This window comes from Manis javanica, chromosome 11 (assembly GCF_040802235.1).
Source record: "Manis javanica isolate MJ-LG chromosome 11, MJ_LKY, whole genome shotgun sequence".
Lineage (NCBI taxonomy): Eukaryota > Metazoa > Chordata > Mammalia > Pholidota > Manidae > Manis > Manis javanica.
The window spans coordinates 4,351,932-4,371,347 of record NC_133166.1 but is presented as its reverse complement, the minus strand read 5'-3'; the positions used below and the strand labels follow the sequence as shown (position 1 = coordinate 4,371,347).

The 19,416-nt window shown below is 43.1% G+C and overlaps 1 protein-coding gene across 2 annotated transcripts in view; it reads left to right on the top strand.

The window, feature by feature from the left end:
• Positions 1 to 19,048, top strand: part of PANX1 (pannexin 1) — a 43,672-nt gene extending 24,624 nt beyond the window's left edge. For both annotated transcript variants that reach the window (XM_037011593.2, XM_037011594.2), the window contains 3 exons: positions 12,862 to 13,085; positions 14,156 to 14,814; positions 15,369 to 19,048. In XM_037011593.2, the coding sequence (XP_036867488.1) occupies positions 12,862 to 13,085; positions 14,156 to 14,814; positions 15,369 to 15,448 (963 nt within the window). In that variant the 3' untranslated portion in view covers positions 15,449 to 19,048. The remainder of the gene's footprint in view (positions 1 to 12,861; positions 13,086 to 14,155; positions 14,815 to 15,368) is intronic.
• The last annotated feature ends 368 nt before the right edge of the window (positions 19,049 to 19,416 follow it).

The following is a 19,416-nucleotide window of genomic DNA, read 5'->3' as shown; positions in this document are numbered from 1 at the left end:
CTCATCTACACATTACCCGTGTCTGCTTTTATACTGTAACAGAGTTGAGTAGTTGCAATAGAGGCTGTACGACTCGCAACATTTACCGTCTGACCCTTTGCAGGAAAGTTTGCCCACCCTGATCTAGAGTTCGAAAGCCCTCCCAGGTGATCCGCTGGAAGGGAACTCCTGCCTCACAGACAGTTCGTTCCATTTTCATACAGGGTTTCAGGCAAGTTTTTCCTTGCTTCATGGTAATTTGGGCCTACTTCTGTTGACAGGGGTCGTTTTCCTCTTCAACATGCAAATACTTTACTATCTTCTCTTCTCTGTGTCTCTCATGTTTGGTCACTCCCAGAATGTCATGAATCATGAAGCCTGCCACCTTGACTTCTCTTGAGTCCAGACTAGAATGGCCTACTACCTTTCTTCTCTGTCATCTGTAAGCTGCTAATGGAATACATTAGCTTTTCTGAGTAGCCCTACCCTCTTGACTTTCCATATTTAGGATTATCGTTACATTGGTTACTGTACAAACCACACACAGCCATGAACAAGCATCTTTCATGTGTCTTTTTGTATCATTTCCTAATGCAATGTGTTTTTGGTTTACCTGCTTCCTGCTTTCTGACCACTCCCTCCCATTTCTTCCAAGATTCTCTTTTTGTAGGACCCTTACATGTGAGGGTCTCGCATCCCTACCTGGTCCTCTTGTCTCCTTCTACACATTGTCCTTGGATAATCTGAGCCTCGCTGAAGCCCCTAACCATCCTGAATTGTAAGGCCAGCCAGGTTTTCTTCCTCTACGTTCAGTTATCTTTTATACATCTCCACCAGTCTGGTCTTGACTACAGGTACCTTGTGTGCAAAGTTTCTCATCTTAGGTCTCTGTCTCCCACCTCACTCCCCCCTGTTCTGAATCTGTTTCTCTTTATTTCTTTATTTCAACTGATGGGATCACCATCCTTACCCTGGCATAGCCTAGACACCCAGAATCCACCTCAGCTCCTCCCCTTCTCCATCCCTTGCCTCCAAGTCGGCACTGCCAGGCGTGTTGCCCCTCGACAGCACTCAAATCTGTCTTCCCTGTCCCCACTGCTGCTGCCTCAGTTTCAGGCTGATCGCCTCCCGCCTCTGCTGCAGCAGCCTCCTACCGCATCTGCTCCTCTCCAGCGTGTTCCCTTTTCCACTGCTGTAGTAATCGTTCTAAAAGAAATTTTCATCACGCCCTCCAGCAGTGGCTTCCCATTGTGTATAATGTGGGAAGCCAAGGGCATCATAATTTCGTCCCTGCTTCTCTTTGTATGAGTTTCCTAGGACTGCTGTAACAGATTACCACAAACTTAGTAGCATGAAACAATAGAAATTTATATTCTCTCATAGTTCTGGAAGCCAGGAGCCAGAAATCAAGGTGTCAGCAGGCAGGTTCCTTCTTGGGGACTCAGAGGGGGCCTCCCTTCTAGTTTCGGGTGGTTGCCGGTGGCCTGTGGTGTTCCTGGGCTTGTTCAGTCTCTGCCTCTGTCTTCACATGCCTCCTACCCTGTGTGGCCTTCTTAGAGGGGCACCCGTCAGTGGGTGAGGGCCCAGATTTAGTGTGACTCATCTTACCTGATTATATCTGCAAAGATTCTGTTTCCAAACAATGGCACATCCTGAGGTTGTGAGTGGACATGAATTTGGGGGGATACCATTCAACCTAGTACCCTTACAGCCTCAGCTCTTATGGCTTCTTCACTGTGGGCTTGTTTCCCCTGGTGCCCTGGATGGGTGAGAATCCACCAGGCCAACAAGGAGAAAGGATTCCAGGCAGAGGGAAGAAGATGTCTGGCGGGCCGCAGAGCAGGTGCGATTTAAGCTGACTCACTGTAATAATGGCTTTATTTTATGTTCCTTTTTTGCCTCACTGCCCTGTAACACATAGTTCAGATGTAACCTCTTTTACAAAACCTTCCCTGACCTCCCCAAGGACATTTCTACCCCCTGAGTACTTAGTACCTACATATTTTGTGGCCATCACATCTGTGCTTTGATTATTTAATTATTCGTTTGTGTTCCCACTTGGCCTGTGTGGTCCTGGAGCAGACCCTGCATTGCATCTGTGGGGGGCCATGCTTCCAGCCCACTGCCTGGCCCCTGGCAGATGCCCAAGAGATGTTTTTGAATGCATTTGCCCATCTGCCTTTCATCTCAGAAGACATGATCACACACATTTCAGGGGAGGCACTGTTCAGTCCTCACTGGGCGCTCCTTTGCCTTGGATGAGGTAGAGGGGATTTGAACTTGGAGGGAGGTAGGACCGGATCCCCTCCAGTGTTCCTTCCATCTGGAGGTTCTGTTGTTCTAAGTACACTTCTAGAAACAACACAAATTTTTAAGGCAAAGGACTGAAAATTGCACCAAGTCCTTAGTTCCACTTTGCTTTGAGAAGCTTCACTATCAGTGGAAGAGCTCAGTGCTAATGTGGACATTGTATGGAGCTGTGCAATCAGAGCTTTGAGAGATGCTGAGCTTCTTGACCTGATTTGGAGTAGACGGAGCTTATGAACAGAGCTGTTCCCATCCAGCAGATGCACTCACAGAGCTCGGCAGTTTGTGCATGTCCCTTAGACAAAAGGATTTTAAAGACTATAATTTAATGTTTTATTGGATTCCTGTTTCATTAAGCTGATTTTAATGGCACCTTGTTGCTGATTCACTGGAAGTTGCCTTTTTATTTTTGATAAAAAGAGGTTTAACTAGGGCCGGAGCCAGGATGGCGGCGTGAGTAGAGCAGTGGAAATCTCCTCCCAAAAACACATAGAGCTATGAAAATATAACAAAGAAAAATCTTCCTAAAATAGAGACCACAGGACACAGGACAACATCCAGACCACATCCACACCTGCAAGAACCCAGCGCCTTGCGAAGGGGGTAAGATACAAGCCCCGGCCCGGCAGGACCCGAGCGCCCCTCCCCCCGGCTCCCGGCGGGTGGAAAGAAACCGGAGCGGTTTTTTTTTTTGGCGAGCGCTTTTTGGAAGCCTTAAAGGGACGGGCCCCCGTTGCTAGGGAGGCAGGGTGGCAGGACCGGTGAGCAGGTGCCTGGGACCGGCGCCTGAGGACAAAGAATATCCCGCGTTTCTCCCTGCGGGACCGGCGGGCGGGTGCCTGAGACCGGTGCCTGAGGACAGAGGAAATAGCGCATTTTTCCCCTTTTTTTTTCTCTTTTTGGCGAGCGCTTTTTGGAAGCCTTAAAGGGACAGGGACCCAGGTGCTAGGGAGGCAGGGTGGCGGGACTGGTGAGCGGGTGCCTGGGACCGGCGCCTGAGGACAAAGAATATCCCACGTTTTTCCCTGCGGGACCGGTGGGCGGGTGCCTGAGACCGGCACTTGAGGACAGAGGAAATCGCGCGTTTTTCCCCTTTTTTTTTTCTCTTTTCTGCGAGTGCTTTTTGGAAGCCTAAAAGGGACAGGGACCCCGGTGCTAGGGAGGCAGGGCAGCGGGACTGGTGAGCGGGTGCCTGGGACTTGTGCCTGAGGACAGAATATCGAGCGTTCCTTCCCTGTGGGACCGGTGGGTGGGTGCTTTTTGGAAGCCTTGAAAGGACAGGGACCCTGGTGCTAGGGAGACAGGGCAGCAGGACCAGTGAGCGGGTGCCTGGGACCGGCACCTGAGGACAAAAAAAAAGAAAAAAAAAATCGCTTGTTTTTTCCTTTTTTTTTTTTTTTCCTTCTTTCTGTTCCCTCTCTCATTGTTGCTGTTGTTGTTTTGGTTTGGAGAGTGCTTTTTGGAAATCTTAAAGGGGCAGGACAGGTCACTTAGACCAGAGGCAGGGAATCTGGGGATCTCTGGGCACTCTAACCCCCTGGGCAGCAGGGAGCACAGAGACCCCTTACGGAGATAAATAGCCTCCTGGCCGCTCCCCCTCCAACGGGGCTCCACCATTTTGGAGGAACAGCCCCAGCCAGGCTAAGCCCACAGCAACAGCGGAGATAAACCCCAAAGCAACTGGGCAGGAAGCAGAAGCCCTGTCTGCGCACAGCTGCCCAGCACAAGCAACTAGAGGTCGCTATTCTCCCAGGAAAAGGCTACAAACCAACAAGAAGGGAAGCTCTTCCAGCTGTCACTCGTACCAGCTCTGCAAACTGTATCTATCACCATGAAAAGGCAAAACTACAGGCAGACAAAGATCACAGAGACAACACCTGAGAAGGAGACAGACCTAACTAGTCCTCCTGAAAAAGAATTCAAAATAAAAATCATGAACATGCTGACAGAGATGCAGAGAAAAATGCAAGAGCAGTGGGGTGAGATGCAGAGAAAAATGCAAGAGCAGTGGGATGAAGTCCGGAAGGAGATCACAGATGTCAGGAAAGAGATCACAGAAGTGAAACAATCCCTGGAAGGATTTATAAGCAGAATGGATAAGATGCAAGAGGCCATTGAAGGAATAGAAGCCAGAGAACAGGAACGTATAGAAGCTGACATAGAGAGAGATAAAAGGATCTCCAGGAATGAAACAACACTAAGAGAAATATGTGACCAAGCCAAAAGGAATAACATTCGTATTATAGGGATACCAGAAGAGGAAGAAAGAGGAAAAGGGATAGAAAGTGTCTTTGAAGAAATAATTGCTGAAAACTTCCCCAAACTGGGGGAGGAAATAATCGAACAGACCATGGAATTATACAGAACCCCCAACAGAAAGGATCCAAGGAGGACAACACCAAGACACATAGTAATTAAAATGGCAAGGATCAAGGACAAGGAAAGAGTTTTAAAGGCAGCTAGAAAGAAAAAGGTCACCTTTAAAGGAAAACCAATCAGGCTAACATCAGACTTCTCAACAGAAACCCTATAGGCCAGAAGAGAATGGCATGATATACTTAATGCAATGAAACAGAAGGGCCTTGAACCAAGGATACTGTATCCAGCACGACTATCATTTAAATATGATGGTGGGATTAAACAATTCCCAGACAAGCAAAAGCTGAGGGAATTTGCCTCCCACAAACCACCTCTACAGGGCATCCTACAGGGACTGCTCTAGATGGGAGCACCCCTAAAAAGAGCACAGAACAAAACACCCAACATATGAAGAGTGGAGGAGAAGGAATAAGAAGGGAGAGAAGAAAAGAATCTCCAGACAGTGTATAGAACAGCTCAATAAGCGAGTTAAGTTAGGCAGTAAGATACTAAAGAGGCTAACCTTGAACCTTTGGTAACCACGAATCTACAGCCTGCAATGGCAATAAGTACATATCTCTCAATAGTCACCCTAAATGTAAATGGACTTAATGCACCAATCAAAAGACACAGAGTAATAGAATGGATAAAAAAGCAAGACCCATCTATATGCTGCTTACAAGAAACTCACCTTAAACCCAAAGATAAGCATAGACTAAAAGTCAAGGGATGGAAAAACATATTTCAGGCAAACAACAGTGAGAAGAAAGCAGGGGTTGCAGTACTAATATCAGACAAAATAGACTTCAAAACAAAGAAAATAACAAGAGATAAAGAAGGCCACTACATAATGATAAAGGGCTCAGTCCAACAAGAGGATATAACCATTCTAAATATATATGCACCCAATACAGGAGCACCAGCATATGTGAAGCAAATACTAACAGAACTAAAGAGGGAAATAGACTGCAATGCATTCATTGTAGGAGACTTCAACACACCACTCACCCCAAAGGATAGATCCACCGGGCAGAAAATAAGTAAAGACACACAGGCACTGAACAACACACTAGAACAGATGGACCTAATAGACATCTATAGAACTCTACATCCAAAAGCAACAGGATATACATTCTTCTCAAGTGCACATGGAACATTCTCCAGAATAGACCACATACTAGCTCACAAAAAGAGCCTCAGTAAATTCCAAAATATTGAAATTCTACCAACCAATTTTTCAGACCACAAAGGTATGAAAGTAGAAATAAATTCTACAAAAAAAACAAAAAGGCTCACAAACACATGGAGGCTTAACAACATGCTACTAAATAATCAATGGATCAATGAACAAATCAAAATAGAGATCAAGGAATATATAGAAACAAATGACAACAACAACACTAAGTCCCAACTTCTGTGGGATGCAGCGAAAGCAGTCTTAAGAGGAAAGTATATAGCAATCCAGGCACACTTGAAGAAGGAAGAACAATCCCAAATGAATAGTCTAACATCACAATTATTAAAACTGGAAAAAGAAGAACAAAGGAGGCCTAAAGTCAGCAGAAGGAGGGACATAATAAAGATCAGAGAAGAAATAAACAAAATTGAGAAGAATAAAACAATAGCAAAAATCAACAAAACCAAGAGCTGGTTCTTTGAGAAAATAAACAAAATAGATAAGCCTCTAGCCCAACTTATTAAGAGAAAAAGAGAGTCAACACAAATCAACATAATCAGAAATGAGAATGGAAAAATCACGACAGACTCCACAGAAATACAAAGAATTATTAAAGACTACTATGAAAACCTATATGCCAACAAGCTGGAAAACCTAGAAGAAATGGACAACTTCCTAGAAAAATACAACCTCCCAAGACTGACCAAGGAAGAAACACAAAAGTTAAACAAACCAATTACAAGCAAAGAAATTGAAACAGTAATCAAAAAACTACCCAAGAACAAAACCCCGGGGCCGGACGGATTTACCTCGGAATTTTATCAGACACACAGAGAAGACATAATACCCATTCTCCTTAAAGTGTTCCACAAAATAGAAGAAGAGGGAATACTCCCAAACTCATTCTATGAGGCCAACATCACCCTAATACCAAAACCAGGCAAAGACCCCACCAAAAAAGAAAATTACAGACCAATATCCCTGATGAATGTAGATTCAAAAATACTCAACAAAATATTAGCAAACAGAATTCAACAGTATATCAAAAGGATCATACACCATGACCAAGTGGGGTTCATCCCAGGGATGCAAGGATGGTACAACATTCGAAAATCCATCAACATCATCCACCACATCAACAAAAAGAAAGACAAAAACCACATGATCATCTCCATAGATGCTGAAAAAGCATTTGACAAAATTCAACATCCATTCATGATAAAAACTCTCAGCAAAATGGGAATAGAGGGCAAGTACCTCAACATAATAAAGGCCATATATGATAAACCCACAGCCAGCATTATACTGAACAGCGAGAAGCTGAAAGCATTTCCTCTGCGATCGGGAACCAGACAGGGATGCCCGCTCTCCCCACTGTTATTTAACATAGTACTGGAGGTCCTAGCCACGGCAATCAGACAAAACAAAGAAATACAAGGAATCCAGATTGGTAAAGAAGAAGTTAAACTGTCACTATTTGCAGATGATATGATACTGTACATAAAAAACCCTAAAGACTCCACTTCAAAACTACTAGAACTGATATCGGAATACAGCAAAGTTGCAGGATACAAAATTAACACACAGAAATCTGTAGCTTTCCTATACACTAACAACGAATCAATAGAAAGAGAAATCAGGAAAACAATTCCATTCACCATTGCATCAAAAAGAATAAAATACCTAGGAATAAACCTAACCAAAGAAGTGAAAGACTTATACTCTGAAAACTACAAGTCACTCTTAAGAGAAATTAAAGGGGACACTAATAAATGGAAACTCATCCCATGCTCATGGCTAGGAAGAATTAATATCGTCAAAATGGCCATCCTGCCCAAAGCAATATACAGATTTGATGCAATCCCTCTCAAATTACCAGCAACATTCTTCAATGAATTGGAACAAATAATTCAAAAATTCATATGGAAACACCAAAGACCCCGAATAGCCAAAGCAATCCTGAAAAAGAAGAATAAAGTAGGGGGGATCTCACTCCCCAACTTCAAGCTCTATTACAAAGCCATAGTAATCAAGACAATTTGGTACTGGCACAAGAACAGAGCCACAGACCAGTGGAACAGATTAGAGACCCCAGAAATTAACCCAAACATATATGGTCAATTAATATTTGATAAAGGAGCCATGGACATACAATGGCAAAATGACAGTCTCTTCAACAGATGGTGCTGGCAAAACTGGACAGGAGAATGAAACTGGACCATTGTCTAACCCCATATACAAAGGTAAACTCAAAATGGATCAAAGACCTGAATGTAAGTCATGAAACCATTAAACTCTTGGAAAAAAACATAGGCAAAAACCTCTTAGACATAAACATGAGTGATCTCTTCTTGAACATATCTCCCCAGGCAAGGAAAACAACAGCAAAAATGAGCAAGTGGGACTACATTAAGCTGAAAAGCTTCTGTACAGCGAAAGACACCATCAATAGAACAAAAAGGAACCCTACAGTATGGGAGAATATATTTGAAAATGACAGATCCGATAAAGGCTTGACGTCCAGAATATATAAAGAGCTCACATGCCTCAACAAACAAAAAACAAATAACCCAATTAAAAAATGGGCAGAGGAACTGAACAGACAGTTCTCCAAAAAAGAAATACAGATGGCCAAGAGACACATGAAAAGATGCTCCACATCGCTAATTATCAGAGAAATGCAAATTAAAACTACAATGAGGTATCACCTCACACCAGTAAGGATGGCTGCCATCCAAAAGACAAACAACAACAAATGTTGGCGAGGCTGTGGAGAAAGGGGAACCCTCCTACACTGCTGGTGGGAATGTAAATTAGTTCAACCATTGTGGAAAGCAGTATGGAGGTGCATCAAAATGCTCAAAACAGACCTACCATTTGACCCAGGAATTCCACTCCTAGGAATTTACCCTAAGAACGCAGCAATCAAGTTTGAGAAAGACAGATGCACCCCTATGTTTATCGCAGCACTATTTACAATAGCCAAGAATTGGAAGCAACCTAAATGTCCATCGGTAGATGAATGGATAAAGAAGATGTGGTACATATACACAATGGAATACTACTCAGCCATAAGAAGTGGAAAAATCCAACCATTTGCAGCAACATGGATGGAGCTGGAGAGTATTATGCTCAGTGAAATAAGCCAAGCGGAGAAAGAGAAATACCAAATGATTTCACTCATCTGAGGAGTATAGGAACAAAGGAAAAACTGAAGGAACAAAACAGCAGCAGAATTACAGAACCCAAAAATGGACTAACAGGTACCAAAGGGAAAGGAACTGGGGAGGATGGGTGGGCAGGGAGGGATAAGGGGGGGGGAAGAAGAAGGGGGGTATTAAGATTAGCATGCATGGGGGGAGGGGAGGAAGGGGAGGGTGGGCTGCACAACACAGAGAGGACAAGTAGTGACTCTACAACATTTTGCTAAGCTGATGGACAGTAACCGTAATGTGGTTGTTAGGGGGGACCTGATATAGGGGAGAGCATAGTAAACATAGTATTCTTCATGTAAGTGTAGATTAAAAATTAAAAAAAAAAAAAAGAAAAGAAAGAAAGAAAGAAAAGGGGGATTACTCCTTAACAGGATAAAACTATTGGTAAATCAAAGATCAACGCATGCTTTAAATATCCTTAATGTTGATCACTTAAAGGGTGTCAGATTATCAGCTATGGAGGTACTCTTTTCTGATAATATTCCTTTCTCTTAATTAAAAAAAAAAAAAAAAAAAAGCAGTTATTGTGTGCTGACCTCCAATGAGTTCTGCACAGTGGTATAGAGGGCATGTCAAAGTGTGGGCAAAGGGTCTGTTTGTTTCTATGCAGAAGATCAAGGCCTAGCTTGGATACCCAGAAAATGAACTAAGATACGATATGAGGAGGAGCTTCCGGCATCAGCACTCTCTGGAGGACTTGTGCCGGGGGATGATCATCAAAAAGCCTCTACAGGGATCTGGACGATGCTGTGGTTGTGGCTGCATCCAGCCCACCGTCTCCTGGACTTGCCATAAGAATGAGGAGGGAGATGTCTAGGCTGGCATGTGCATACAGTGAGACAACGAATTTGACCGGATCTGTACTGTTGGAACTCAACCAGGAGTTGGGAGGGGTGCAAGTTGTAGCACTCCAAAATCTCATGACTATAGACTATCTATGGTTAAAAGAACATATGGGATGTGAACAGATCCCAGAAATGGGCTGCTTTAATTTGTCTGATGGTTCAAGTACAGTTGGACAATATCCATCATATCATAGATAAATTTTCACAAATGCCTAGGGTGCCTAAATGGTTTTCTTGGCTTCACTGGAGATGGATGGTAATTATAGATTTGCTTTGTTTATGTCACCGTATTCCTATTATGTTAATATGTGTGTGCAAATTAGTTAGTAGTTTAAAACCTATACATACTTAAGGTACTATACAAGAAGATATGTCAAAGAAATAATCAATCCTCCCATGTTTCCTTCATATGCTACCTCTATAGCTTTTCTTCTTCCTTCCTAATTACAACCCTTAAATAGAATTCGTGCCTCATATCGAATTTACCGAGTATCATAATTCCTCCAGGTGGTAAAGATACCTCGAGACAAGTGCTGGGCATAGAAGCCACAGGGCATAAATCTGCAAAGAAGTAAAAAAGCTAACCTTTGCAAACAATATGGCTTCTCTCTCACTTACCAACTTTACATTTCCCTGTATGGCCCCGGAAGATGACTGGTTAGCCAGAGACGGGTAAGATTCCTCAAGGGAGGAACAACCTAAGACAGGCACAGTCGCAGGGGGGCCATCAGGTGAGAATTTGGGGATCAACAGAGGTGAGGCTCAGAACCTCACCCCCCCTGTTTTGAGAGAAATCTTCTGCATCCGTGGATGTCTTGCTGCCCTTGTCTAGCCTGGATTAATACTTAGTCCATAGGCACACACCTGATCATCTGATCATCTACATTTGCCTTCTTACAGCACTAAACTATGTTTTCTACCTTTATCTTGCATCTACCTACCACTTCAGCATTTTATTAAAAATAAAAATAATAATAACAATAGGAGAAATGTGGGATCAACATATAAATCAAGTACAAAAATCAAACGAATATTCATATTTGACCTGATTGTTTATAGGTCATATTGCATGATCAAAACGGAAAATTTCTGTGATGAATGCCCTTGTACTGTTCACCATGTAAGAATTTATTCACTATGTAAGAATTCGTTCACCATGTAAGAACTTGTTCGTTATGCTTCAGAAGATTGGAGACTGATGAGAATTAGGCTTGAGATGGATTAATGATTGTACATTGAGCGTTGACCCCCCTATACTGAATTTTATTGTTGTTAACAACCATTTGATCAATAAATATGAGAGATGCCCTCTCAAAAAAAAAAAAACAGTAAAAAAAAAAAAAGAGGTTTAACTGTGGGGAATATCAAGAAATGGGGCCTTTAACTACATTCCTACAGAGGTGATCAAGGTACAAGGTTGTATTTTAGAAGAAAGCAAACACCCAGTATGCAATATATATATAATACCTTTAAACGTTCATTTTTCTAATTATACTAAGCTGTGCTGAACCACTCATTGGTCCTCATTATTGCACCATGTGGGCATGTTAGAAAAATTGTGAAAGACTGTTAACGGTCACTTTTTAATTCAGGAAAACAGTTTGAGGTAAAATGCTATTTCAAAGCTATTTGAAACAAAAGTGACTTATAAAAACATTTCACAGCCCCAGGTTAGAAAGAGCCTTCCTCTGTGGTTCCCAAAGAAAATGTGTGGCTCTCTTGGTTATAGAAGCCACACACACTCTGTGTCATGCAGTTACATTTTATGCCAAAGGGCACCCTCCAGAGTGGGCAAGGACTGAAGGAACAAAGTTACTCACTGCAGCAGCCAAAATACAGCCTGCTGTATGCGTCATTTGTGTAGCCGCCCTTTGCAAGCTGGGATAATAGTTTTGAGAGACCACATCCTATGCCACAACCCAAAGAGAAGCAGCTGTATTGGTGAGAGTGCTTGGCAAAGGTTCAGAGCTGCATGTGCTATTTCTCTCTTCCTTCAGGGGCAGGGATTCCTAACATGGCTCCCTGATAGCATTGGGACGTCCGCGAACTGGGATAGGAAAACAAGACAACTTTATTCCTTATGTGCTTCTAACTAAAGTCTAACAAAACTATGTATGAACATAGCCGCAGTCCATAGTGGTAGGAATGGGACCTGTGGCTTTGTCAGTACGGAAATCACAGCTATCTTGGAATACTGTGTACTCTTCACCGCTTCAGCGTTACTGTCATGAGACCGTCTGTTAGATGGCCGGCCTCTGCATCCCTTCACATTAGTGTTGCATATACATCCACATCTGGACGCTGCCCTCCTGACTGTGTTCCACTGTGCTTGGCCGCTCCGGACTTGAGATCATTCAGCTATAAAGTGAGGGTTCTCAGGTCTCCCAGCGCAGGAGGTCCCTTCCGCGTTCTGTGAATTTTAACTATTCAGCTCTTTAATGGAGGTGATGACTGCTTCCCTGAAACCACAATATTTCTAACTTGTTTTGAGTACAGTTATTTGTTTTGACTTTGTCGTTCCCCCAGATTTCTGAGAAGGAATAAAAACAACAGCAGAGCTCTAAGCCTTAGTGACCTCCTAAAACCACAGTATTTAAAAAACCCAGCAGAGACCAGTGACATTTGCCTGTTCCTTGATTGGGGTTTTATTGACAGATTACTCTGAAATTCGTGGGAGTAATTTTCTTTTTCTTTTCCTTCTGTGATTAGAGAGGAGACACCATCTGCCACCACGTAGTCGCCAGTTACTTCACATTACTTCACAGTCCATTGAAGGGGGAGAAAAAAGGTAGTTAATGGTATCAGATAGCTGAGCAGGTGAATTTAGCCATGGGAAGTGGTTATTGGATAAGGCACTTGGTGACCATAAGCGACAGAGGCGCATACGTCCAAATGAGGAAACCAAGAGCAGCACCTAGTGCGGTCGGGTCGCTTCAGTGGGGAGTCTCTTGACCCCCCGATTCCCTGTCTTGTTTTTCAGTTCTTCCCCTACATCCTGCTGCTGGTTGCGATCCTCCTGTACCTGCCCTTTCTGTTCTGGCGTTTCACAGCTGCTCCTCACCTCTGCTCAGATCTGAAGTTTATCATGGAAGAACTTGACAAAGTTTACAACCGTGCAATTAAAGCCGCGAAGAGTGTGCGTGACCTGGACGTGACCAACGGTGCCTGCCCGGGTCCGGGGGTTAGCGAGAACGTAGGGCAAAGGTAACTTGGCCCCCAGCAGGTGTCTCGTCAGGTGTCGGGGTGTGAGCTCTCAGCCCTTGTCCGGCCTGGCTGGGCTTAGGGTTCCCACACCCCCCTAGAGGCACTCTTAGGGAGAGCCAGGAAGCCCCCCTCTCCCCAGTCTCACCCCCGCCTGTCTGCCCCAGCCCCTGTCCTCACATCAAGGGTCCTTCCCTTGTGGAGTGAAATGCCACTGTCTTCCATTCTAAACTGTAGCCCTAGTAGGGGTGACAGGCCAGGCGTGGCTGGCTGGCTTTGACAACTCCGTAACAGAGGACTTGGAGAATCATGAGGCTCCTGAGCTTAGAGCACTGCTGTAGAGAAGGGGGGCCAGTTGGACAGTGCCTGTTCCATAGTCTTCCTCTGGTTCTTGTTATCAGCACTACTACTAATAATATTAATAGCTCTTAAATAGAAATTCTTAACAAATCCCAGGTACTGATAAGTTCTCTCAGTATATTATCTCATTTAACCATGAGCACATTGCTATGACTATGTTTGTTTATTGTCCCCCCGACCACATAAAAATGCACAGTACCCTAACGCTACCAGTGGGAGAGCTGGGACCTGAGCCCATACCCACTGAGCTGCCTGCTTCCCGTCGCCCACCTGCAGGAGACATAAGTGTTCTAATTGGGCTGGAAATTTCTTCTTTGTTCTGCACTCTTGAGGAGAAAATTACAGCTTTTTAAAAACACAGAATAAGAACTACAGAATAAGAAACACAGAATAAGAAATTGTTAAATTTATTTAACAAACATTTAACATTTACTAGGTGCCAGGTGTTCCAAAAATCTTTTTTTTTAAACTCATATAACTGACCAGACCTTTACAATATTAAAGGGGAAAGTGTTTTATTCTTGCTTTTCTTTCCTCTTTTTTTTTTTTTTAACTTGGTTTTATTCTCTGATCTGCTAATGAAGTTATAAGTAGAAAACGATGGGTAGGAAGGCTTTGGAGATTTTTAGTGTGATGTTGCATATGTTTATGTCTTTAATATTTGATGGTCTTGGTAAGGGCTTAAATTATTTTTGTTTCTTTCTGTTTTTTAGTCTGTGGGAGATATCTGAAAGCCACTTCAAGTACCCCATTGTGGAGCAATACTTGAAGACAAAGAAAAACTCCAATAATTTAATTGTCAAGTACATCAGCTGCCGGGTGCTAACACTCACAGTTATACTGTTAGCGTGCGCGTACCTGGGCTATTACTTTAGCCTCTCCTCCCTCTCAGATGAATTTGTCTGCAGCATCAAATCAGGGATCCTGAGAAATGACAGCACCGTCCCTGATCGGTTCCAGTGCAAACTCATCGCGGTCGGCATCTTCCAGTTGCTCAGCTTCATTAACCTCATGGTTTATGTTCTGCTGGCTCCCGTGGTTGTCTACACGCTGTTTGTCCCGTTCCGACAGAAGACGGATGTTCTCAAAGCGTATGAGATCCTGCCCACGTTTGATGTCCTGCATTTCAAGTCTGAAGGGTACAACGACTTGAGTCTCTACAATCTTTTCTTGGAGGAGAATATAAGTGAGCTCAAGTCATACAGGTGTCTTAAGGTACTGGAGAACATTAAAAGCAGTGGTCAGGGTATCGACCCAATGCTTTTCCTGACCAACCTCGGCATGATCAAGACAGATGTTGTTGACGGCAAAAAACCCAAGCCTGCAGACGCGATGGGAGAGGAGCCGGGGAACCAAATGGCAGAGCTCAAAGGTAGGCTTAGCGGTCAGGGTAGAGGCTGAGGAAGCCCACGGAGAGCCTTGGTAGCTGCCACTTATGAACGATTGACAGTCTTTTCCTGCCCAGCATTGTTAAACCAGTTGTTCCAGTGTGGGCTTGGGTGAAAGCCCTCAGTACTGGAAAAGAGAGGGAAAGAATTGCTGCTGCCCTGAAGCTCCCAAGAAGGAAAGCGTCCGTGCTTTCTCTGGACTTTTCCCTCCCTTTTCTGCTCAATCTCTTTGTTGCACCCTCCACCTCCTGCTCAAGCTATTCCTGCTTGCTGTCATTCTTGCATATTTTTGTCTTATTCGCTGGCTTTTCTCCCTGTACTTCTGATCCTCTTGTCTGTTGTCCTGTCTTTCAAAGAGGGCTGAGAGTTTATTGATTTAATTGCTGCCCTCACCGGACTTCGCTGTGCTCTGAAATTTGGCTAAGAACCAAATGCTAGATAGGCAGAGAACAAGAGGTCGCCTTATAGCAGAAGCTGACTCGTGCCGGTGGTTCCTGCTGTGTGACTTCTTGTAAATACTTGTTTTCCATTTTGACAGATTTGAATGTACATAATGAAACTAAAAGAAATAATGGTGAGAAGAATGCTCGACAGAGACTTCTAGATTCTTCTTGCTGATGACTTTTTTTCCTTGAACCTCAGTCCTGTGACCTCTATGACATGGGATTCATTTTGGTGAAGCACCTCTGGGTTCCCAGCCGGTGTGGTGTGCAGCAGGTGGTCCTTGGGAGAGAGACGATCGTGTTGAATCCCTAGTGCAAATGACGGCCAGCAACACGTTGTGGAAGGACGTGTTGGAAGAAGAACAGCGTGCTTCGTGATCTTGCTATGCGATGGGTAAACCGCGGTGTCTGTCTGCGGAAGTCCTCATCAAGAGAAAACGGGGAAGACTCATCGGGCCTCTCAGTGCCTCACAGGAACATGGGGTCTGTGGAGATGGTGGGATGGAACTCAGAGCTACTAGAGAGCAAGGACTTCAGATTTTTCTGTTTTATGAAATAATCACAAACATATCAGGACATAATTTAATATGAATCTCTATGTGTCCTCAATGACTGATGGACAAAAAAAGCCTGCACTGGCTGACTGTGGACCCAGCGGACCAGCTCTTGATGGCCCCTTAAATGGGGAACAGTGCTGGTGCCTCGGTTCATGTTCACCCAGCCTCTCTCCGCACTGCTGCTTGTCGGCCTTGGCTCACTGAAATCCTCCAACCACTATTTGTCATACTCTGCTGTGAAGGGCAGCAGGCCCAGGCTCTGCTCTGCTGAAAATTTAGTTGAGATAGAGTCTAACAGTTATTTAATTGTGATCTCTGTTCAGGAAAGTTTGCTTCCAAAAGCACCCAGTGGAGAAATCTGAACATACAACAGATTAATGCAGGTACTTTCCAAGGGATTTTCTGTAGGGCATTCCCTGGTTATCAAAAGCATTTGAAACAGGACATTAATTAAACAAATTAACAGAACACGAGATGCTTAAAGTGAGGGTCATTTTGCCTATTATGATGAGAATGTGTAAATGACATCTGCCATATGAAATCAGAACAAGTTAGCCATTTATTTATGTTGAAGCATGTCTTTCAAAAATCCATTTTAATTTAGAACCCTATGATGTCAAAATTGAGGCCATGGGGGAAGAATGTTCTTGCATGGATAGAAAATTATAGAATAAATGTTACAAATACCCAAGCATTATTTCATAAACATTTAAGACCAACTCTGAATCATATAAAAAAAACTTTTCCCAATTCTGACCATGTAAATAGATCCTAACTATGTTTATATTTTATGCAAAATTCTTTAAAATTTTATCTGTGGACCTCCTTGTTTTTATTCTTAAAAACTTAACAAATTGCAAAAGAGTAATCCTCAGGAACGTCAAAATTTACCTTTGCCTACTGGGGAGAGTTGTTTTACCTAAACTAATTACTGTTTCATGAAGAACAAGTTATATAAGCTGCTTTCTGCTTTTTCAAAATTTCAACAGACTTTTCAACAGAAGCAAATTTTTTTGTGCCTCTGTGATGGTTTCTGCTATAGAAAGCTAATGATAAATATCAAGGATGCTATCAGTACTTTATTCTTACTACATGATATTTATTACCATTGAATAACAGTGTGACTTTGAAATGACAGTAATCTAATCAGTCTTGCTACATATTTATATCGCTGCATCTAAGAAGTTCCATCACAAGTCTCTACACTGGTTTCTTCTTACAATTTGAGAAGATTTCTAAAATATATTTTTCTATGATAATGCTTCTCACCCCTCCACCCCAAAAAAAGCCCTGTATTCTCTGTAGATTACCCCTAATTTGTATTTTGAAATGGTAAAAGTTGATACCTTCTTTTAGGACACCAGGAACTCTCTAAGCCCTGTCATGTGCCATCCTTTTATAAGAATTAGGTCATTGGAGTCTTTGACTCTATTCATTTCCTTATCCCTACTCTGAGCTCCAGTAGGGTCTGTGATGTCTCAGACGTCACACTAGTCACTGGCTGTGGGGCTGGTAATAATGTGGCACGTCGGTGTCTTTGCAGAGTTCAGAGTTTAGTAAAAGCAATGGCAGCTACCGAGAGGAAGAGTAGCCACAATTAAGTCCCTTCCAGGAAACTCCCTGCAAATGCTCTGTTCTCTTGGGACACTCTCTGTCCCATACTTTTGAGAGTCTAGTTGCAGTTTTCCCCAGAGGTTCTTTAGCCACAAATCCCCCAGGCTGAAGCTTGGACAGAGCAGTAACATAGATAATGATTTTAAATAGCAAGAGCTCTGATGGCCTTTTGTACCTTACCTCACACGGGGTGGGGAGGACAAGCCCACAACAGCGTGAAATTGCTTGTGAACAATAGTCATGGTGCTAAAAGGCTGACCGGGATGCCTGGTCGCAGCACATTTTGACTTGGGAAAAAGTGTTAGAGGATTGTTAACTCATGCATTCATAAAGGACTAGTTTGGAGAGGCCAGTTTCCTGAGGCTGAAGAGTCATTCACTGCTTTTTAAAAGGGGACAAAGTAATCCTAAACAACCATACCAAGGTTTGATTTTAAAAGGCAAATGGTCCTCCACAGGAGAGGGGAGGAATGTCTCATTTAGCCTCTTGGTAGAGAGAGGGGTGTTTCAGCAAAAGAACAGGCTTCCACATATAAGTAGTCACCGTTCTTTGCTTTTTAATTGTGGAATGAGTCGTAACCGCTTTTCAGGTTTAATGCAAGTTACAGTGTTGTAGCGCAATGATTAGAAAAACTGGTTTTAAAGGTCCTGGTCTTGGTAATTTCCCAAGAAAAACCTCTTGAAAAGGGATACTGATTGAAATGTGCAATTACCAGTAACTGAGGTTTCTTCTGAGGGCATTGAGATGAATTTGCTCCTTCTGGGCCATCCTGGGCATTTTGGCCCTGTTTTTCACAAGTAAAGTGAAACCTTTAAAAAAAAGGTTGACACAGATTGCATTGTGTCATTTATGGAGTGTAATAGATGTTAGTTCATGATTCTTCTGTCCTGCCTGCTTTAAATGAAATGTATTATGTTTCCAGGGTTCTTTCAGCTGTAAAAATAGTTGCCACTTAAAGCATGTGGCTTGACCAGTAATGCTCTTTGAGTTCCTGAAAGCTCCTCACACAAGTGCTTCCCCTGCCCCACCGGAGGGGAGAATCCTTGTAGAATTCTACGGTCACAAGCGTTCCCTGCAAAAACTGACGCCATCAGCTCCACTTTCACAAGTTGACTTTTTTAAAGCCCCATAATTATAATTTATCAGTGTTCTTGCAAGTGGTGCTCTAATTGTAATTTAAATTCTTTTTAATGACTAAATTTCCTCCAGACTTTTAAAGAAAAATGCATGTTCTTTGTGCTGTGTCGTTCAGCAAGAATGTCTGGTTTCTAATACCACAGAGACTGAAGGGTGAGAACATATCATGGTGTTAGAAAATGGCCTTTAAAAAAGCACAAGGATCTTGCAAGCTCTGCATTTTGGTGGTCATCACTATTACCTTTCATTCTTCTGTTATCACTATCACAACACCTATTTACATAAGTCACTTTTTCAAGTTCTGCATTCTGATCAGGCTGACCTCCATGTAAATAGGGATGAAAGGCTGAAAAACCAAGGCTGTTGTGTCTACAGATAAAAGGTGAAACACGGTTTCGGTCCTGCACTGCTGTGTCCACCTAAATAAAACTTCTCCGTGGTGAAAAATGTGTCTTAATATTTCTTACTTTCTCTTCAGGGAAGATGTAACAGAAGATGAGTCATGAGGTGTCTTGAGGCTCCTTCTTCTCTGCTGGATGATAAAATTCAGTAGCTCCATGGCACTTACTAGAATCCAGCTGGCAGAAACTAAAGGAAGAAAAGTCCTTGATTAAGGGCCAAGAGATTCTAGAATTTCCAAAGCAGGAATCACGTGCTTTCTGATTGGGGATTGTTTGCCTGGGCTTGGAGGGGAAGGAATAGACATTATATGTGGCTAAACATGGATTGGCCTGCCCACCTCTCTCAAGAGGGGGGACTCCCGTGTACAATGGTCAATTAACACAATTTACTCTTGTGAGTAATAAATCAGAGCCATTCAGAATCTTAGTACAGT